At 42.2% G+C, this 20,421-nt stretch overlaps 1 protein-coding gene across 1 annotated transcript; it reads right to left on the reverse strand.

Annotated features, from left to right (window-relative positions):
• Positions 1-199: 199 nt before the first annotated feature.
• wdr36 (WD repeat domain 36) lies at positions 200-17,885 on the reverse strand. Its single transcript, XM_088320057.1, has 22 exons — positions 17,566-17,885; positions 16,268-16,295; positions 15,911-16,011; positions 15,713-15,830; positions 15,504-15,636; positions 14,101-14,155; positions 12,973-13,105; positions 12,654-12,826; positions 12,443-12,563; positions 12,304-12,369; positions 9,815-9,904; positions 9,598-9,740; positions 9,398-9,515; positions 5,055-5,220; positions 4,819-4,927; positions 3,809-3,888; positions 3,629-3,736; positions 3,315-3,555; positions 2,433-2,543; positions 2,277-2,358; positions 2,004-2,191; positions 200-423 (listed from the first exon to the last, which is right to left on the reverse strand). The coding sequence occupies exons 1-22, from the start codon at positions 17,713-17,715 to the stop codon at positions 274-276; spliced, it is 2,664 nt and encodes an 887-aa protein (XP_088176183.1). The 5' UTR covers positions 17,716-17,885; the 3' UTR covers positions 200-273.
• Positions 17,886-20,421: the final 2,536 nt, after the last annotated feature.

Below are 20,421 nucleotides of genomic sequence, written 5' to 3' on the forward strand. Positions count from 1 at the left end.
AACATTTTGAAAGTTAAACATTAACGTTGTCATTTGTCAGCTGAGATAATCTTCTGAAAACATCAACCATAAAACTACTTTTTGACAGCCTCTTATCCTTTTTCTCTTTTCAAACGTTATTACATGTTTACCCTGAAGTGCCACGTCTAATTTGTTGCATACAATGTTTTGAAACAAATGATACTGATGACAAAGACAATCAAATTCTAAAAAATGTTTTAATTGTAGGGAGAGCAGAAGGTCAACCTGTACAAAGATTGAGTGCGTTTGTGTTCACAAAAGGGCACTCTTGGCATACGTCAACATACAAAGGGATTGATTGAAGGATGCTCTGAGATCTGCCCAACCCGCCTCTAGCCTTGAGGAGAGGCTGACCAACGCTTCCATGGCAACGGCATCCTCGGCCAGCAGACGCAGGTGAAGCTGTTAACGGGACATCACAATGTGTTCAAACCAGATTGGCTGTGTAAAATATATTTGCACTGGATAAATAAGTCTCGTGCTTAAGGACGTTTTGACGAGGTTTCCCCCTACTTCCTAATAAGGACTTTCACAAAACACCTAGATCAGAGGTGGGCAAACTAAGGCCCGCCGGTCGTAGCAGGCCCGCCAACTGATTCAAATCTGGGCTTTGAGTCAACGATGAGAGAAGCACAAAAGAAAAATGAGCTTTCAAGCAATAACCTGCAGTTCCAAATATGTCCACTATAGATAGTCAAAACTAAGCACCATTTTGGAAGCTGATCTGCTGACAACCCTTTATCGACCAGAGAACATCTGCTGAAACAAACAATTCCAATGTTTTTTTTTACATAAAATACAAATCACAGACATGTTGTAGCATTGCATTCACCTGGAAGAAAAAACACACAATTTAGAACAAGAAGTTTAAAGAAGCTTTAGCTCCTTTCTACAATAGATATGAAATCTAACAGCTAAGTTCCCGAATTCAGGTCAAGTCGCATTTATTTGTTAAGCCCCGATCACAAAAGTCATGTCATGTTGATTTGTATAGCCCTTAATCACAAGAAGTATCAAAGGGCAGTACAGACTACACTCTACCGTTACACCATCCACTGATCTAAAACCTATTTATGAGAGCATGGAAAATTTCAAAAACTTCAGCATGAGGAGAATGAACAGGTATTACACAGACATCATAGGTAACACAATGTCTGGTTCCTGAGGTCAACATCCTTCATAAGCTATAGACTAGAAGCGTGTTTTAAGCCTAGATTTAAACAGTTCTACTTCGGTTGCAGATCGAATCTCAGGTCAGAGAATTCTACAGCACCCGGGCCCAAATGGAGAACGCTCTCAAACAATAGTTTCAAAGAGCTGCAAATTTCATGAAAACAAAATAGAAGCAGAGAAATACTTTTAAATTATTTTATCGTTAATTTAATTTGATAATTAATCTGTTTGAAAGTACTACAAATAAAAATGCGTTGTTATCATGTTGTCTTTCTAAACCTGTGACCATGTGTGCCCCCATAAAAAACTATTTTCATTGCACTTATGACCAAAATTCAAAGAACTGGTATATTTTTCTGGATTTGCTTTTTAAAATGATTTTTTTTTTTTCAAGATATTAAGTTTTATGCAATAAAACACTTCTGATGAAGCCGAATTTCATTCAATTTTTCAATGCAAATGCTCAAATTTAGTGCTTGGAAAGGGATATATTAATTTGCAATTATATTTATTTGTATATGGAAATGGTTCCTTTGCAAACAAATAAAATAAAAGAGAACTTGTGCAGGTAAATGCGAAAAAGAAAATAATCAATTGGCTTATTGTATCTATTTTTTTACTCAGGTATTGTAGATGTATAAGATTCAACACTCCTTATCAGCATATACATAAATTAAATACATCAGAATTTTTTTTTAACCCTCCGGTCTGCTCCCAGTGAAATTTTTTTAATCTCATTGCAACCCGCGAATCAAAGAGTTTGTCTACCCCTGATCTAGATTTACAATGAAGTTAAGTCTTAATATTACCTTAAGAAACAGCGAGAGGTAAGCATGAGCGAGATCAAAGTCTCTCCCGCTGGCCAGCATACTGTCAATCATGCGAATGAAGGCTATCATGAGACTGCTAGCACCGCCCAGTTCAGGTGACAGACTGGTGATCTCAATGGACACGGCCGAAGGACCCATACTCTTCAACATCTCAACTGGAGAAGTGTCTAAAGAGTGATCAGGGGGAAAAAAAATCAAAAAGCTACAATGTAGACCATTAATCATCATGCAATTTTGTGTCAATGCACTCACATGAGCCAGTTTCAAGACCGGCCTCCAGAGCATGGCTGAACTTTGACTGGTCAGAGGTCAGACACGACTTAAACACCTTTGACTAAAACAGACGTGTGTCCAATGGTTAGTTTGACTGTTATGAATGTTGTTTAAACGGAAGCAATGCGCGCTAACCTGCGTCTCCTGCTCTGGAATGGAGAAGCGCGGCGTGAGGCCTGGCACGGTGGGCAGGAAGAAGGGGGCAGAAGGTCCAGGAACAGGCGGCGTCATTGCTTTGTTCCTCCTCTGCAAAACCAACATCATTTCATGATGTGTTCCAAACTGTGTGTCATGTCATTTAGCAAGGGGATTAAAAAAAACACAGAGGGACCCCCTTGCTACTTGGCACTTCGATTATCGTTGGTTCACTCCTTCCTTTTGAACTGAATTGTCTTTATTGTACTTGATAACAGCCCATTGTGCATTGAATTCGGAGCAGATAGCACACAGCTGGTTAGGGAGAGCTTTGTGTGTTGGGTTGTCGTGACTGAGTGCACTGTGATAGGCTGGTGTATGCTGTCAGTCAAACAACAGGGTGGGCGCACAAGTCAAAACAAACTGGGGAGCATAGCGACTGTTAGTGGCTCGTTCCATTGAAAATCTGGCTCGAGATTGAGGTTACCTGATGCTAGCGTGCAAGCTAGCCAATTGCGCTCTAAATCGCTGTCTTGTACTGAAAGGATAAGCTCTTTTGTACAAAGATAAAGACTGTTCATTCAACTGCAATTCAGTGTTCTGTGGTTTCTTTGTAGATATTTAGTTGTTTTTTACAGTTGTACACTAACAGTTGGTAAAGACGTCCTCTCGAGGTAAATTTAACCCTTGAGGGCTTTTAAGAACTAGTACAACCCCGCTTTGTGGATTTTCACACGTCGCTGGAATTCTGGTCCTCTATTAACGGCAATAACAGTGGGATTACTGTATTTCATAAATTGATAGAAGTTTCTACATGCATGTTGTGACAATTGCAGGTCCTTATTGAAACGCAACCCTCGCAAAAACGAAGGATTATTATACCTTGATGGTGTCCAAGCACAGAAGATGTTTCCATCTCGACTCTGGTAGAAGCGACAACGTCACAAGCTCTGCCCCCAACTGCTCTGCCGACTGATATTCCTCATCAGGCTCCTCCTCCTCTGTTACAGTCATTTCCTCCTCATCCTCTAGTGGTCCCACCCCTGGCAGGGTCTCTATCTTTGGCTGGTAGTCGGCCGGAAGTGGCCTGAGCCCCACGGGCTCACAAAGGCTCTTATTGGTCCTAAGAAAGAAATATTCCATGTGATTGGCCTATGTCATTTGCAGTACCGGAAAGTGAACATTTGCCGACTGACCACAAGCAAATCCCAAGGCTGTCCACATGCGATGTCGCCAGGAAGTCCCCAGTGGGAGACATGGACATAGCCACCGGCGCCATGGAAACCAGGAAGCAATCCACCAGACTGAACACGAAATTGATAAAACCACTTTATACACTTTCTGTTTTGCGACGTAGACGGAACTTGGGCTCTCACCTTCCAGAGGGGACGTCCCACGTCCGGATGGTACAGTCCATACCAGCAGTGATCAACCAGCGACCGTCAGGGCTGAAAGTCTTACAAAAGGCAAAGAGATAAATTGAAAGACCAACTGCTGTCTGGTGTATTTCTATCTGAAAATACGTAAAATGTACCATATCCTACCTAACACTTTTTTTAAGCCTAAAAAGACCTTTAATTTTGGGTGTGTTTTATATATGAGGTCTTACAGTAGTATATTATCGCATATGATGGATCGGTCCCCAAAAAAATAAAATAAAAAATGAACTATCGCTGGCCACAATCGCAAACATTTAATGCAACCTCGTGCCTCGATCGACAAGAAGACACCTACAGTCTGTTTTTAGTAACAATATCAAAGTCACATGTGTAGACGTTCTATAATGATTACGACAATTCTCCATGTCTTGTGCATAGAGGCGAGCCTATCCCAGCTATCTTCGAGCGGTGAACACCCTAAACCGGTTGCCAGCCAGACGCAGGGCACACAGAAACAGACAACTCACTCGCTCATGCACACCTAGGGACAATTTGGACCGGTCAATTAACCTGACATGTTTTTAGAATGTGGGAGGAAACTGGAGTGCCCGGAGGAAACCCATGCAAGCACAGGGAGAACATGAAAACTCTGCACAGGGAGGCTGCGGTAGCTGTAAACGGAACTTGGACTTCCGCACCGTGGGGCTGCGCCCTAACCATCCAGTCCCCCTATTATGGTAATGAGTGGAATTGAGGAATAATAGATTCTAAAAATAACCAAGATTTTGTTATTTGATATATTTAGTTTAAGATTTTATGAATGTGTAGCAGCACTTTTTTCAAATGTTATATGTGTAATGAGTTATGTGACATACCATTCATTTAAACCGATTTATACGTTTTAAAGGCCCACTGAGGACAGCTGTTAAGCTGATGTGGCCCAGGGTAAAAATGAGTTTGACACTCTAGCATTACAAAGAGGGTCACTATGTTAAAGTCTCACTTACCATGTCGTTGGTGTTACTGTGGTGACCTGCAAACATGCGGACCACTCGCTTAGTTTCGATGTCAAACAGCAGCAGTGTGAAGTCATCCAGGGTGACTGCCAGCATACCACTAAAAGAAGGACATTTGATAGAGTGTTTGATGGAGTTTGCAACAGCATGCTTGGAGATTTTGAATGCATGTGTTATGACACATTTCTGCGTTTTTATGACATAGCCTCACTTTATCAGTATACTACCTGTCCCGGTGAAGCTTCATGAGAGATGGAGCCGCATTCAGCTTAATTTGGTCTTCATGTTTGCGGCTTTTGAACCGCCAGAACTTGAGCAGACTGTCAGACGCGGTGGTGATCGTCAACTGATTCAACGCGTCTGTCGCCACACCTCGAATTGCACCGCTGTGAGCTTTTGGAGGCAAAAGGCAACATTAATGGGGGTCGGAAGTAGGGCTGCAACGATTAATCGACGTCGTCTACAAAAATCGATAATTGACATAATCAACTATAAATTTCACTGTCGACTATTGACGCCAGACACGTTTTTCCAACGGAGTGAGGCATTTTACACGATTATAATCTCCGCTGAAAGTTGCTCTTTGGGAATATACCGTATTTTCCGCACTATAAGGCGCACATAAAATCTGATTAAAAAAAAAAAAAAGCTGACTATGCGCCTTATAATCCGGTGCGCCTTATATATGGATCAATATTGAATTACAAGGTCTCGCAACTTACGGTAAGCAGCCACCGACTCCATTTTTCGCGTAGAAGAAGAAGTGCGCTGTGCATACTGGGAAATATTAAACAACGATTCTCTTTTATTTGTGCATTTGTATAAAGACCCTGAAATGGCTCCTATTAAGAGACACGCTTACAACACAGAGTTTAAACTCAAGGCGATCAGTCACGCAGTAGAACACGGGAATAGAGCAGCAGCGAGAGTTCAACATTAATGAATCGATGGCCAAGTAAGGAAGACTAAACAAAGTTTCCGTGGCAATAAAGCGAGATGTCCACAGTTAGATGACACACTTGAACAGTGGGTTTTTGAACAAAGAGCAGCAAGTAGAAGTGTCAGTACAATAACTATTCGAATGAAGGCAACAGCGCTGGCACAGGAACTTAACATTAAAGAATTCGGAGGTGGTCCTACTTGGTGTGTGTTTACGTTTTAAGTTTTACAGTTATTATGTTATTGCTTTATTGTTTTGCACATTACGAGTGTCACTATATTGCGATTGCACTAACGTTTAATTTACCACAACAGTATCAGACGTTTTTTTGCGTGTTGACTAAATGGAGGAAAAGTAAAATGTTATGCCTTGCTTTTGTTCAAAGATGTTAAAGATATATCACGAAAATGCTTTACCTCAGAGAAAATAATAAAACGGCCGGTTATTCATTTTGGGAGTGAATGGAGTTGTGGAAAGCTTGTTTGTTATCTATTAATAAAGTTTGACTGACCTATCTGACTGTTTTGTTGCCATTCCCTTTAGCGCGGCACCATCTAATGGTTGAATAATGTAACTACATCCTCTACTGTAGCCAAGTCAAGTTAAGTCACATTTATTTATATAGCCCTTAATCACAAAAATGTCTCAAAGGACTGCACAGGATTACAATTGCAAAATTGCACAATTACCTGATCTTAAACCAGCATGCACATAAAGCGCCTTATAATGGGGTGCGCCTTATGTATGGAAAAAGTTTAAAAATATATTATTCATTGAAGGTGCGCCTTATAACACATTGTGCCTTATAGTGAGGAAAATACGGTAGTTTCTGTCTCGAGCATTAACAAAATAAAAAATAGAGGAGTCAACATCCAGTACTAAAACTTCTAAAAAGTTGGGACCATTTTGGATACGGCGAATAAAAAGACTACTTGCATAAGTATATACAGTTAAAAAATATACAGTTAATACGTGTATATTTCACTTAAAAAAAGAGAGCTTGATCGTTGAGCTGCACAGTGCCTGACAAAGGTATTTGAAAGTAAATGCATGCAGTTCAATGAACAAACATAGTTTGTTGAAATGTTATATGGCAAGAGTCAGTTGTTAAAACAAAAGTTATAGAATGTCACTTATGTGCATGCGCCGTTCGAGAAATGCATACCAAAATTACACAGCCAGCGTTTCAAGAACTGGAATGAATAATAACCAGCGTAGCCACAAGGAACCCCAAAAAAAAGCCTCACTGAGAACCCTCGGCTGGACAAAAGATGACGCCGAGCGGTAGGAGGGAGGCCACATCAACACTGTAGAACCTGGCGCACCCTGAGGTCAAGGGGGCTGCGAGCAGTTGCATAAGACCAGTGAATGGCTTCCACAATCCAGTGGGACAGGAGCTGTCTCGACAAGGCAGAACTCTTAGACGAGCCACCATAACAAACAAAAAGTTGATTGGAAAAACGAAAACCCGCTGTCGCGTCGATGTAGCAGCGCTAAGCACGCACCGGGCACATAAGCCCTGGCCTGTCACCAACCTCACGTGAGCCTCCTCAAGACTGGATGGAAGCCACCTGTCTTCTTCGGGATGAGGAAGTAGGTCGATTGGAAGTCAGGAGGATGCGCTGACGAAACCACCGGCTTGATAGCGTCCTAGGCCAGTAAGGATGACAGCTCATGGTCCAAAGTATTTTGTCTGGTTGGGGATGGAAGTTTCTAAGAACTGCAGACTGTACCCATGGGTCAAGAGAGACCACCCATGGGTCCAGAGCGCCGGCTGCCCCACAACTGAGCTGGAAAAGCGTCCGACAGCTGGACTCAAACCCTCGATCCCGGACGCCCCGGCCCTGAGAGGGATGGGAAAAAGGGGACGCAGAAGTGGTGGTCAGGCCCCCGAAAAAAATGGTGGGCCGCAATTATCGCGGACAGCATAATCCCGGCAGGGGGAGACTGTTAAAGCCAAGGAGAAACAAACACAGTGGAAAGCCTTGACCCACCCAGGGAGTGCAATCTCTCGTGAAGAAGAAAGCCATGTCCTCGTCTTGTGAGCCTTCATAGTAATGCTCAAGCACACTCACAGCAGCAGAGCCAAAAGGATCCCTCCACGAGAACCTTGCGGACCTCTGAGGCCTTTGACAGGGGAAAGAAACTGTGCCAGCCACACCTGGCGGCTGGCCTGTATTAAGAAGGACAAGCCACAGCCGAGGTCTTTAGATACAAGCGCAAATGCCTGGAAGGCCACGTCACAAAACGGAGGAGCGGCATCGACCCATCTTCGCACAGGGAAAAAGAAAAGGCCAGGAAGAGATGGGCCAAGAAAATTACCCAATCTTTGCAGCATGTGCGCCGGCGAGAAGGCCATCAGTCACCCGACACTACCAGCAGGGGCAACAAACAGCCTAACAAAGGGTCTCCCCTCAAGGGAGACAATCAGGGAAGCAACAGCCAGCTCCACATCGGGCATCCAGGCAAATTCAGTCCAGCCGCATCCTGGAGCCAGCAAACAACGGCCGTGGCAACAGCGCAGACACGAGGCCTACCACGGTAAACAAACAGCCAGGCTACATCCCAAGCTAACAGGAGGCTAGGCGGATAAAATCTAATCAACCGCAACACAATAAACAAACGAGAGGCCACACTGCCAACCTGAAGGGGGGGGCAAAGACAAGCCGCAACGGCAGCAGGCCCGCAAACCCTACGCAGCTCCAAAAAAAAAAAAAAAAAGTCACAAGGCCAAAACTCGTAGGGACAGTTCCTTCAAGTGAATGAAAGCAGTGTGCATCCGCTACGCGAGAAGATAAAAAGGTGTCTCACCTGTGATGAGACGGGAATTTATAGACATTCCTAATGAGACGGGGGCAATGGGGTCACAAATTTTTCGTTACATTTCCCGAACTGTGCATTACCGTAGGTGAAGTTCCATGCTTGAAGCACCGCCTCTGGCGGTCGATAGGGCCGAAATAAAACCGTTGAGGTTTATAGCCATCGGTAGCCTAGATGGTAGGGCGCCCGCTCAGAGACTGGGAGATCGCTGGTTCAAGCCTCGGCCGAGTCATACCTAAGACTTACAACTTTGGTACTCATTGCCTCCCTGCTTGGCGCTCGGTATAAAGGGTTGGAATTGGGGGGTTTGGTCACCTAAGGACTAAAATGGCTACGCCCTGTTTGGCTGCGGCTGCATCGGCTCGCTACAGTTTAACTGTACGGGTCAGGTGTATCGACATTTCGTTCAAAGAATGACAATAAAAGTAAATTCTATTATTCTATTCTAAAGTACTTTTTCTACAATACTACACAAAATGAACATTTTTATTTTATTTACTGTTCTACTATTGCCAATGAGCGCATTTTTGGTTTCCATGGGTAAAAAAATAATTACTTGGCTTTAATATATCATTTATTTGCCTGAAAAATTATTTAAAGATTTAAGTCTGACTGGGCACTCCGCCTAATCTTTTTTTTTTTTTTTTTTTTTTTTTTTTTTAAAGATGTTCAAGTAAAGATGCAACTTCATGCTATTTAAAAAGAATCATCCAAATATTTGACTAATCGTTTAAATAATCGGCGACTAGCCGTTAGTTGTAGCCCTTGTATGGAGACATGGTGTTGACAGAAGAGGAGCTAATGGCTCACCTTTCTCCTCATCTCCATAACAACCACGATGAATCCCGGACTGCAGGTTGTAAACGTCAACGCGGCCGCACGACAATCCAACAACTGCAAAGTTGCCGCAGGAAGTAATGTCCACGGCCTATGAGAACAAAAGAATTACATTAAGTGTGCAAACCTTAGTAAAAGAAGCCGCTGGAGGACATGCCGAGTGCCACGGTTACCATTGCTTCTGCATTGTCACTGCTCCCTGGAGGCGTGAGGTGGTACGCACCCATCGTGTGACGTTGGTAGTTCCACGTGGTGACTGCCAGGCGACCTCTGTGACAAGCCACAATGCTGTCCCAGTCCGACTGGCGGGCTGTAGCTGTCAGAAGACAGGGTAAACACGTGCGTCGTGACAACATTCTTGACTCGGACATCATGTGTCTGCACACTAACCAGAGGAGAAGGCAGTTATTGCGGGCAAGCGCAGTTCCTCGTACGACAAGCCTTTCTTTTTCTTCTGGGTTTTCTTTTTACTGATTGAGCCTGCAGACAATTGCAAAAAACTATCAACCATGTATTACAACATGCCTAAAACAAATATCACATACAAACACACCCATAAAACAATTCTTATTCAAATATACACAAAAAACAAGATACACTTCATACACATAAAAGCTCCTGATGCCAAAATAATTCCTCTCAGGCCTCCTAATAAAAAAAAAAATATCTGAAGGATACATTGGCCAATTAGATATTTGTGGTGTTTTAAAAATTGTAATTACAGACGCTGCCCTACTTACGAACTAGACGATTTCATAAAATAATATGGTTTATAATTATAAATAAAGAAAAGTTTACTTTACTTTTGGAATATGAGTTTCAGGAGCTCCTCCTCGTAGTAAAAAGTGGCCGAAAAAAAAAGCGATCCAACCATTTTCTCAACCGCATCAAGCTTTCTTATTCCACTTTCATTTCAAAAACAACGGCTCGCCTCTTCTTTACACTTTACACCAGCCATATTAAATGGTTGCACGAGATATTAAACAATAAAAGTGTCAAAGTTCTTAGCGCGCTGGAGATACAATATAAAATGTTTACACATGAACTAGGAAGATGAAGCCAATTTCTTCTTACGGATGGATGCTGGGTGACCTCTCACAGCGCCACCACACGCCAATAGCGCCGGAAAGAAGCACTACAGTAATGTCCTCAACTTGAATAAAGGTGCCCACAATACAAAATCTAACTTACAGCAATGTTTGGATAGTTTTCGATATCCTGAAAAAATATGTTCGTATCTGCCGTTTTCCGTAAGTCAAATGGTGGTAAGTAGGGTAGCGTCTGTATCCAAATTTGGAAATTTAGATTTTGTGAAAAAGATATTATGGAAAAGAAAGTTGCTTTAAAATTGTAAATAATTTGCATTTTTAATTTATAAAAAATGCTGCACTCAACTACAAGAAATTGTGAAAGTCTCCATAATGGAACACAACATGACAAGGTTCTGGTTGTTGTTCATAAAATATTCACAGCTGCGAAAAACACATTGCCGTTTTTTCTGAACACCCAAAAAACATCTGTATATTAACAGATAATTTTGCTGTTTTTTTTTTTAAATATATTTTTTCAATTTAGTATTGTGCAATATTGTCCCCGATTTTCGCAATTTTCAAAAAGTATTATTGTTAATTTTCTACTTTAAAATATTTTTTAAACAAAGCTATACAACAACGGCGACCAGATAATGAAGGCACAATAGACCTAAGATTTATGGCCCGAGCCCGAACCCGAGGCAATTTCGGGCCGGGTCGGGCCTGAAATGTCAGTCATACGGTCGGGTCGGGTTCGGTCCTGCTTTTTTTTTTTTTTTTTTAATTAATTAATAATTATAAATATATGTTCATTAAAAATATATACTTAAACTATGTATGGATACTAGACCAAGGAATACTTGTTATAAAATAAATAATTTGGATAAAACGGAGAAGGAGCTGTAATTGCTTTTAACGGAGCCAGAGCATGCTCTGTGCACGTGACGTGACGTGAATGCTGTCCTCTTAATAATCTTCCCCTCCGCAAATTCGCGTGATTTTGGCCTGGTATCCCCGATATGGAGTTGGACCAACAAGAAGTTAAGGATAAACTCAAGAGAGGAGAACTGACGAGGAAAACGCACTCTGGTAAGAGTGAAGTGTGGAGCAATTTCAAATTGATAGTAGAAAAGCTCGCTTTATTGTTTTAATAGGCGTTTTTTATAGAATACGATCAGGGGGGGGGGGAATTTGCATAGGAGTCGGAAAAGGGCACAACACGTCAACACCCCCTCAATGAAAGTGCTGCGCTAAAATCTTAAGGACGTACTACTACTGCTGCTGTGGATTATGGCCCAATGATCAAGTCGTCAAAATGACGGACGCCCTTAAATGTTTTCGCTACCTCAAAAAAAAAAACCCGTCAATGACAGATTGTCGCTTAATGTAACATCTGCAGTGCAGACACAGAAATATAAAAGATGTAAATGTTTATACAGTTTTATTTAACTTAGGCCTAGATGTTGTAACAAAAGGCAGAGTTTAATTTGTTATCATAAATCACCCCTCCTTATAAATAAAATATGTAATTTCGGGCCCCTTTCGGGCCGGGCCAGCAAATCCAGTTAATTAGTCGGGCTCGGTCCGGGTCGGGTTTAATACCCCTCGGGCCTGCGTCGGGCTCGGGTGCTTTTTTTTGGCCCGATCTTACCTCTAAGGCACAATAGATCACACATGCCAAAAAATTACACCAAGATGCAAAAAAAGAAGAAAAAAATAAATTAAAAAAGCTAAACACACACAACTTAAAAACAGCGGAACTAAAACAAATACATTTACACACAGAGAACTACATGCAGGCACACACATGCACAGATCAAAAACAGGTGCTAATGGGCAAAGCCAGACCGTGTCCAAGGGACTTGTTCAATCGTTCGTGGACAGTTGAAAAAGACTGCAACGTCCCATCCTGACCTGTAGGTGGAGACCAATTCTTAATCAGTTTGCAATGTAAACGTGAGGTGCTCCTGCGCTCATCCGGACTTACCTGCACTGAGAATGTTTTTCCCGTCAGCGCCATGATGACAGATGTGGCTGGGAGGGGCACTGTGACCCTGGCGGATTCGCAGCAACCTGGCTGTCCCCCCTTCTTGATCAAGGATCCAAACCTGAAGAGAAAAAAAGAGAAAAGGATTAGAGGCGGTCTCTCGTGAGTTCCTTCCGGCAGCAAAAGCCAAGTTGCGGTGAGTAGCGCCAACCTTGATGGCGTTGTCGGCAGCGGTGGTGACGAGAAGCGGCTCGCCGTGAACGAAGCTAGCGCTGACCGCCGATTTGTGGGCGTTTCTTTGTTGAGCCACTAGCTGTTGCCGTTCGAGGTCCCACAGGGTCAAATGACCTTGAGGGCTTCCTGCCGCCAGCGTCGGTGGTCCGTCTGAAGGATTACAGGGAAGGGATCTCAGAGCTCATGTTAACCCAAATTCATAAACCAGCTCACTCACCCAATGTGCGCCATTGTAACATCCGCAAAAATCACTCATGTTCATTCACACACACAAGCCCGAACGGACACACACTTGCCTGTCCGGAAAGCCAGCGACGAGATTGGTCCCCAGTCCTGCGTGAAGGCCATCAGTGTCTCATCCAGTCGGATGTTGTGAATAATGATGCGTCCTGTTGCCGTCCCAATGGCCACCACGTCCACGGCTGGGCTCTATAAGGTTAACTTTAGGTCAGTCGGAAGTCAAAATAGCAATGGAGGAACTCACAATCACACATAAATAAACATTGAAAAATGGATTGGGAGTTATATGGTGGGCTTTAAACATTCATACATCATCCGCAATGTTTTCTGCACTAGGGTCGCGAGGGTATTAGAGCTATCCCAGATATCTTCGAATAGTGGGCAGGGGACACCCTGAACTGGTTGCCAGCCAGTCGCAGAGCACACATAGACAAAATCATTCACAATTTCACTCATACCTAGATATTCCGTATCCTGGCAATTTCTCACATGCAGTAGCCTTCATTTCTTAGAAGATGAATAGACTTTTGAGTGTCACATGAAAGTTCTCCTTTTCTGGCCATTCAGAAATGTGATGCTCCAGATATTCGACTAGCTCAAAGGAAGGTCCTTCTAAAGCAACTAACAAACACAATATACTATAGTGCTGGTTGCTGGAAATGGGCATCTATATTTTCCATACATAAGGCGCACCGGACTATAAGGCGCTACAGTGGGAACGCCGACAAAACAGCCAGATAGTTCAGTCAAACTTATTAACCCCTTAACACACAGACTGTGAAGGTAAAGGTGAAGGATCAGATTGGTACTTTCTTTCAAATGAGTGTGGATTGTTATGCACATTTGGGACCGAGCTTAAGGATAAATGGTGGTTTACTGCAGCGTTTATCAACCACTGTGCACAGAAAACATCCAATTTATGTGCCTGTGCGGTCAAGCGAAAGCCATCTTTTATCTGGATTCACTTGAACTGTAAATGCAACTGCATCGACTGGTGGTGTCCCAGAGGGTTTTTCAGTGAAATAAATGTGTCTTGGCTCAAAACAGGGTCAAAAACACTGGTTTATTGCATTATGGTCACTGTCCTAACATTTACAAAATATCAGGCACACATCAATTAAACACAAAAACACATGACAGCTTGGGTTTGAGACACCGCACAAGAGGCACATACACACGCTCACCTGCTGCAGCACGGTCACCCCTGCCGACCAGCCGGCAAACGTGTACAACAACTTGCTGGAAACACAAAGAGGATGACAGGCAGAGAACAAAACATAATTTTAGCAAGGACACAAACTAAATGAATTCACTATGCTATTGTTTATACAGTTTTGATCTGACACAAATAAAATGTGTACATTTTTTATTTTTTTTAAAAAAATCGTCTTGTAATTGTTTACATCATTAAAGAAAAGTTAAGTTGTCACAATTCCCCCTCCAAAGTCTCAAAGGGGGAACGTAATTCAGGATCATATTGAAAACATTTTATTAGAAAGAAACATTGCAGATTTTCCTTTGCAGGTGCAGGGATTTTTCTAGCTTTAATTGTGAAAATCGTTAGGATTGAAACAAATTATTCTTATATTATACTGCAATCAGTAAACAAATTTGCCTATAGGTGTTGCTTGTGCTCCACCATAAATCTTGTTTTTCTCTGAAGGATGCTAGAGTTTCCAACATTAATAAAAAAAATAATTGTTATTTCTTGTTTTTTTTTTTAGTTCTGATAAAAATTGCTAATCCCAAAAAATTGAATCAATGAACCAGGCCTAGGGAAATAACACACACAATTTAATAACACAGAGAATTAATGATAAAGAAAAAAAAGGGGGGAGCGATGGAGATTATGGGAGTTTTCGGCCACTGAAAGTTACTAGCACAAAAAGAAACTTTCCTGCTTTAATGCTCGTCGATTTGGGGAGATTCCCTAGTAAAAGGGAGAAAAAAAAAAGAAAAAAAAACGCTCATTCCCAAGAACCAGCATGGTGTTAAGTTTGAATCCGTCCTCTAACTTATTGTTGTGGAGATTTGGTCTCGTGCTCAGAATGGCCGCAAAGTGTGGCCCACATACTGAACTCAAGGTCGCAGTGCAGGCCTGCACGGCCGTACCAAGCGCCTGCCATGCGGGCCAGTAGAAAAAAAGAAAAAATCGCGAGCTATCGATCAGCTCCCTTATTTGGGACGCTTGACCAGATCAAGCCTCTATGGCCGTGGTCTTAGCTATCTGATACTCGCAGTATTCGGGTGACGGACTTAGAAGTTGCTAAACTTGTTAGAAAGCAAAAGAAGTGAGAAATGTGTGCAATGTTTTGTACTTGAGAATGTCCCTCCAATCGACATAATTACGTACAGTGAGAACATTATTTTATCAATACACAGCCTTAGATGTTTTCATCAGATTTCATTATGGTACATGGTGAATAGGTACGTTCGGGACCTGTCCAAAAGGGACGCAGTCAATCCATCCATTCCAAAGTTCTGAGTTACTTGGCAGACAATTTTGTGCTGGGCTTATTTGCTCTACACACGCCAACACTCTTGCCCCACATTCTTACTTTGACAGTTTATCAAGCTAAATGCTGACCTGGTTTTGATGTTCCAGAGCTGCAAAGTACCCTGGGAACTTCCCAACAGGACTTTGTTAAGGTAAGTGCTGGGGTGCATCATGGCTGTCACATTGAAGGTGGTGGGATCAAACTGCAGCTGTAGGTAGACATCTGCCGGAGGAAGCAGAAAATCTGGCACGAGCGCCCACAAAAACACACACAATAAAAGCGTAGTCCAGCCCCTTACCACCACTTTGAACGTCCCAGACGATTACCAGGCCACCGCTGTCAACTGAGATCATCTGGTCACCGAAAGGAACTAGAAAGCGCACTTCCTGTTTGTGTCCACGATAACGCATCACCACCTGCGCAGAGGTAACATTCAAGGGGACGCCCACCACAAACCTTGAACTAAGCTCGTGAAGTTTCATTCGCATCATCCAACCTCTTTGTTCTTCGCAAAGGCGTACACAAGCGAGCCAGCAGCAGCAAATGTCAACATCCTGTCGGCGGCAATGCACGTGATGTCATCCTGGAGGCTGTTACCTAGGCAACGAAATTGCAGAACAAAGCACTTTACAATCCATTTCACACATAAACATTCACACACACACACAGATAGTGGTAATGTCTGGGAATTTTCTTAACTTGGATTTTCTCCTATGTCGGGGAACATTTTTGCTCACAAGACATCCCCCATCTCAAACTTCTCATAACTCAAGTAGCTCATATGTCGAGGTATCAGTGTATTTACAGACAATCAGGGCCCAACAAAATCAATAAAAATAAAGGTGTTACTCACTGATAGCCACGATGCCCAAACGATTGACCTGGAAAAAACAAAATATAAATTGTTTCTGAAATCTATAAAGGAGGTTATCATAACATTCTCGGAACATCAGAAAGGTGCAGTCAGAAAAATGATAATAGGAAGGAATAAATACGAGCCATTTTAGAAACAAGGTTGATGTTACGTACCTGTCAATTTACACATGTCCCCCTTATGTTATGATCACTTTAAATTATAAATGCCGTGTGACTTTTAATTCGGGATTTAAAAAAATAATAATAATAAAAAAGACCGATCTCGATCTGCCCATTTGGCACACAACAGGTGTTATGCCGAGAAATTGTTATGCCGAGAAATGCATCCGTGCTGAGATTTGCACCCCGTAGCTACTATAAACACTTTTACCTCGTTTTATCTCACTTTATATCACTTTTCGGGAATGTAACGGCGAACATATAACCAAAACCACTTCGTCTTGCATTTGTTAGTAATGTAAGGCAACTTAAACCATTCCGTCTTTGTATTTGTTGTGAATGTAATCGAACAGTAATGCACACCTTATATAAATCACTTTTGAGCAGGTAACATGTTTATTTTGCTTTTTTCTACTCAAATCGCTCGTATTGAAACTGTTATGCACTCTAAAGCTTATTATGCTGAAATGAACTGCCAAATCATCAACAGATAAACGGGAGACGAACGTGTTTTCTTCTCATCGCCCAACGAGTAGTAACACGTCAATAATTGTATTTTACTTGATTAAAAGATCATCCTGTGCCTAACATTGTCACAGCAGCGGTGTAATTTGTTTTCTAGTACAAATGATTCAACGTCATCCTAATGTAAATGATGCTGATGGGAGGGACCAGCCTGGCTGCCTGAAAATGCACACCTCATCTATCTCTGGCTATGAAGGTATTGGTTGTATGTTCGCCATTACATTCCCGAAAAGTGATATAAAAGTGAGATAAAACGAGGTAAAAGTGGTTATAGTAGCTCGCACACGTCACTCCCGCTACGGGGTCCGAATTTCGGCGAGCTCCCGCTACGGGGTGCATTTCTCGGCATAACACCGGATCGTGTCGGTCAGAGTTGGAAGACGACGTCATTGTAGATTAATAATATTGTCTGTTTTGCTGTGAGTAAATAGGTGCCGTGTTAGTAAGGTTTATTATAACTTGATAAGGGGAATTGCAATCATTAATAAGGGGAGCAGTTGGCTGAGGTTGACAGGTATGTTCTGCAAGAACTCATAAAAAAGAGGGAAGACAGCAAGTTATCGAACAAGTGTAAAAACTACCGGTACTTACATTGTATGTGTGCAAGCATTTCCCAACTGACGTCACCAGGTAGAACTCTCGATGTTTGCGATGGTAGCGAAGCACGTGCGGCACATGGTTGCAGTAGAGTCCTAAAAGCCGGAAGCCGCTAAACAAGCTACTTCCACCTCCCCCCGCCATCAAAACGAACGATCTTAAAAGTTCTGGAATTGACACAAATTCCCAAAACGTGAAAGACTAGAAGTTGAGAAATTAGCCCGGGCGGGCCAGGAGAAGGCAGGCGGAAGTTAGAAGTTAAAGAGGACCAACATAAAATGAGTCCGTGTGGGAAGGTGCACCAACGAAACCAAGGTTCCGCTGTTGACAACAAAAGCAAGTAAAAGATGCCAACTTCATTTATTCATTAAAGGGACAGCGTGTAAGATTTAGTGCCTCCTAGGGGTACAAAACAACTTTTATCCAGTAAAAATGATTTGAATACTAGGTAGGAACATATGAACTATAATACCATCCATCCATCCATCCATTAGCTGCACCGCCTATCCTCAGTAGGGTCGGGGAGGTGCTGGAGCTTATCACAGCTATCTTCGGGCAGTAGGCAGGGGACACCCTGAACTGGTTTCCGGCCAGTCGCAGGGGACACAGGGACAGACAATTGGCTCGCTCATTCACACCTAGGGACATTTTGGACCGGTCAATTAACTGAACCTGCATGTTTTTGGAATGTGGGGAAAAAAACAGAGTGCCCGGAGGAAACCTACGCAAGCACGGGGAGAACATGCAAACTCCACAAAGGAAGGTTCGAAACTTTAATACTAATATATTTAAAAAAAATAATCATTTGTATTCTTACACTATGGAATCCCCACTTAAATTAGCGCCATGTTTGTCCACGGCACCGTGTATCACTGGACCTCGCTCATACCAGACAACACAGTGCCATCTAGTGGTTAGATATCTCACATTGGAACTTTTAAAGTGAATACTGATTTAAATAAGCAAAAATACATTAACTATCATGTAAAAGTGCATTAAAAAAAAGAAAGCCGTAGTCGTAGGTCAGGAAATTTGCATACATTTGAAATATCATGGTGCTGAGGCAGCTGACGTGATTTTCTGGGGTACCATGAGCAAGATGGCAGACAAACAAAAACCTTGTGAAAGGCTGGGCACAAAAAAATAAATTAAAAAATGATGTGATTTGGTCAGTTTGAGTCTCGGCAATCAGTTTTAATCTTCCTTGTGCTTTGTAGCACTTGTTTCTGGTTGCACTACAACATACAACAACATCTAGTGGTCAAATATTACAGTGACCCTTTAGAGTCATCTCACTATTTTTCTCGTAAACCAGAAAACAACATAGTTTAGGAGAGACTTGGTATTTTGGTAACTCAAATCAAAATGACTTAAGGGGAGGGGCAATTTTTCAGATAATTAAGGAAAATTACAAATGCATCCCCAAACTAGTGTCTTTAAAGATACTTCATTCATAAGTTCGTTGAGGATTTGCATGATAAACAGAAAATATACAAATCAAACATTTTATTGTCTACTTTAAAGGGGAGTTCATTTTCAAAGTTCCAATTTTGCTTGAAATGTCTTATACTTCATCTCCTTTCAAACTGTGGCTGACAAAAGCAGAACATGTCAACATAAAATATTGTAAACTGTATAAAAAAAAATTACATAATATCAGAAGAAAATGTGAAAACACAAAATGTGATTGTAAAAAAGTGTTTACTGAACAGTAAGTGGACACAATACTATGACTTGCTAAATATTACAAAGGTAGACAAGTAACTAAAACAAATATGACACCGGTATTCACAAATACTTATCAAAAGAGAAACAGAGCAAATCAACAAAAATACAAAAACACATACACACACAAAAAGAAAAACAGGAAATAAAAAGCAACTTTTACATCACCCACAAAAAAGGCTCATGACAGATTTTATCTTTGTACTGATAGTCAATTGGGATTAGTTTGTTCATTTTTTCATTTTAATTTATTAATAAAGGCTGCTTCCACCATTAGGTAAAAATTCGTTTTATATGGTTTAAGAGTCAAAGCAAGACACAGAAAAACCTTGTCATGATGACTGATGACATTCACCCGTGCCCGCTCGTTTGGGTCAGCTGCTGCTGGCTACCTGATTGGTTCCCCATCCTACTTAAGCTCAGTCCTTTCACTCGCCTGTTGTCAGTCCGTCAATGAACCTCTGTTTTCACAAGGCAAGCAATTTTTGACTCTGAATCCCGTCGGTCCTGTTTTTTCACCCTTTCGTTCCTGATTTCCCCATTTGTCTCCTGCTTCGACCCTTTTTTTTACCCCGACCACGTTTTGATCTCCCGTCCCGGCTAACGAACCATTTTTTTACCCCGACCACGTTCTGATCTCCCGTCCTGGCTAATGACCTGTTTTTTCCGTCTACTACGATACAATTTCCCGCTCCGGAAGATCCTCTTCCGCATTTGGAACACGTTCCGATTCTGTGAGCAGCTTGCTTCCTGTGTCCAACGAGCACCGGATCGCGGGCGCTGCCTTTCCTCTATACCTCAATAAACTTGTGACTAACGCTACGCATCTGGGTCCCACTTCCGTTCTGGTCGTGAAACCTTAGAGTGATCAATACAGCCCAGAAAATCTACTGCTCTCTGCCCAGTCTGGAGGACATCACCGGCTCACGATACCACAGCAGAGTCAACAACATTAGAAAAGTCTCCTCTCACCCTGGCAAGACAGCTGAAATCAGGCAGACGCTACTGGTCCCTTAAAACGAGGACTAACGGGGTCTCAGAAAGTTTCTTCTCCAGAGTCATCACCACCCTAAACAAGCGCACAGGATTATACAAAAGAATATGCATATTTTCTACTCTAATTTT

Source organism: Urocampus carinirostris, chromosome 16 (assembly GCF_059441175.1).
Source record: "Urocampus carinirostris isolate Australia breed hairy pipefish chromosome 16, RoL_Ucar_1.0, whole genome shotgun sequence".
Classification (NCBI taxonomy): Eukaryota; Metazoa; Chordata; class Actinopteri; order Syngnathiformes; family Syngnathidae; genus Urocampus; species Urocampus carinirostris.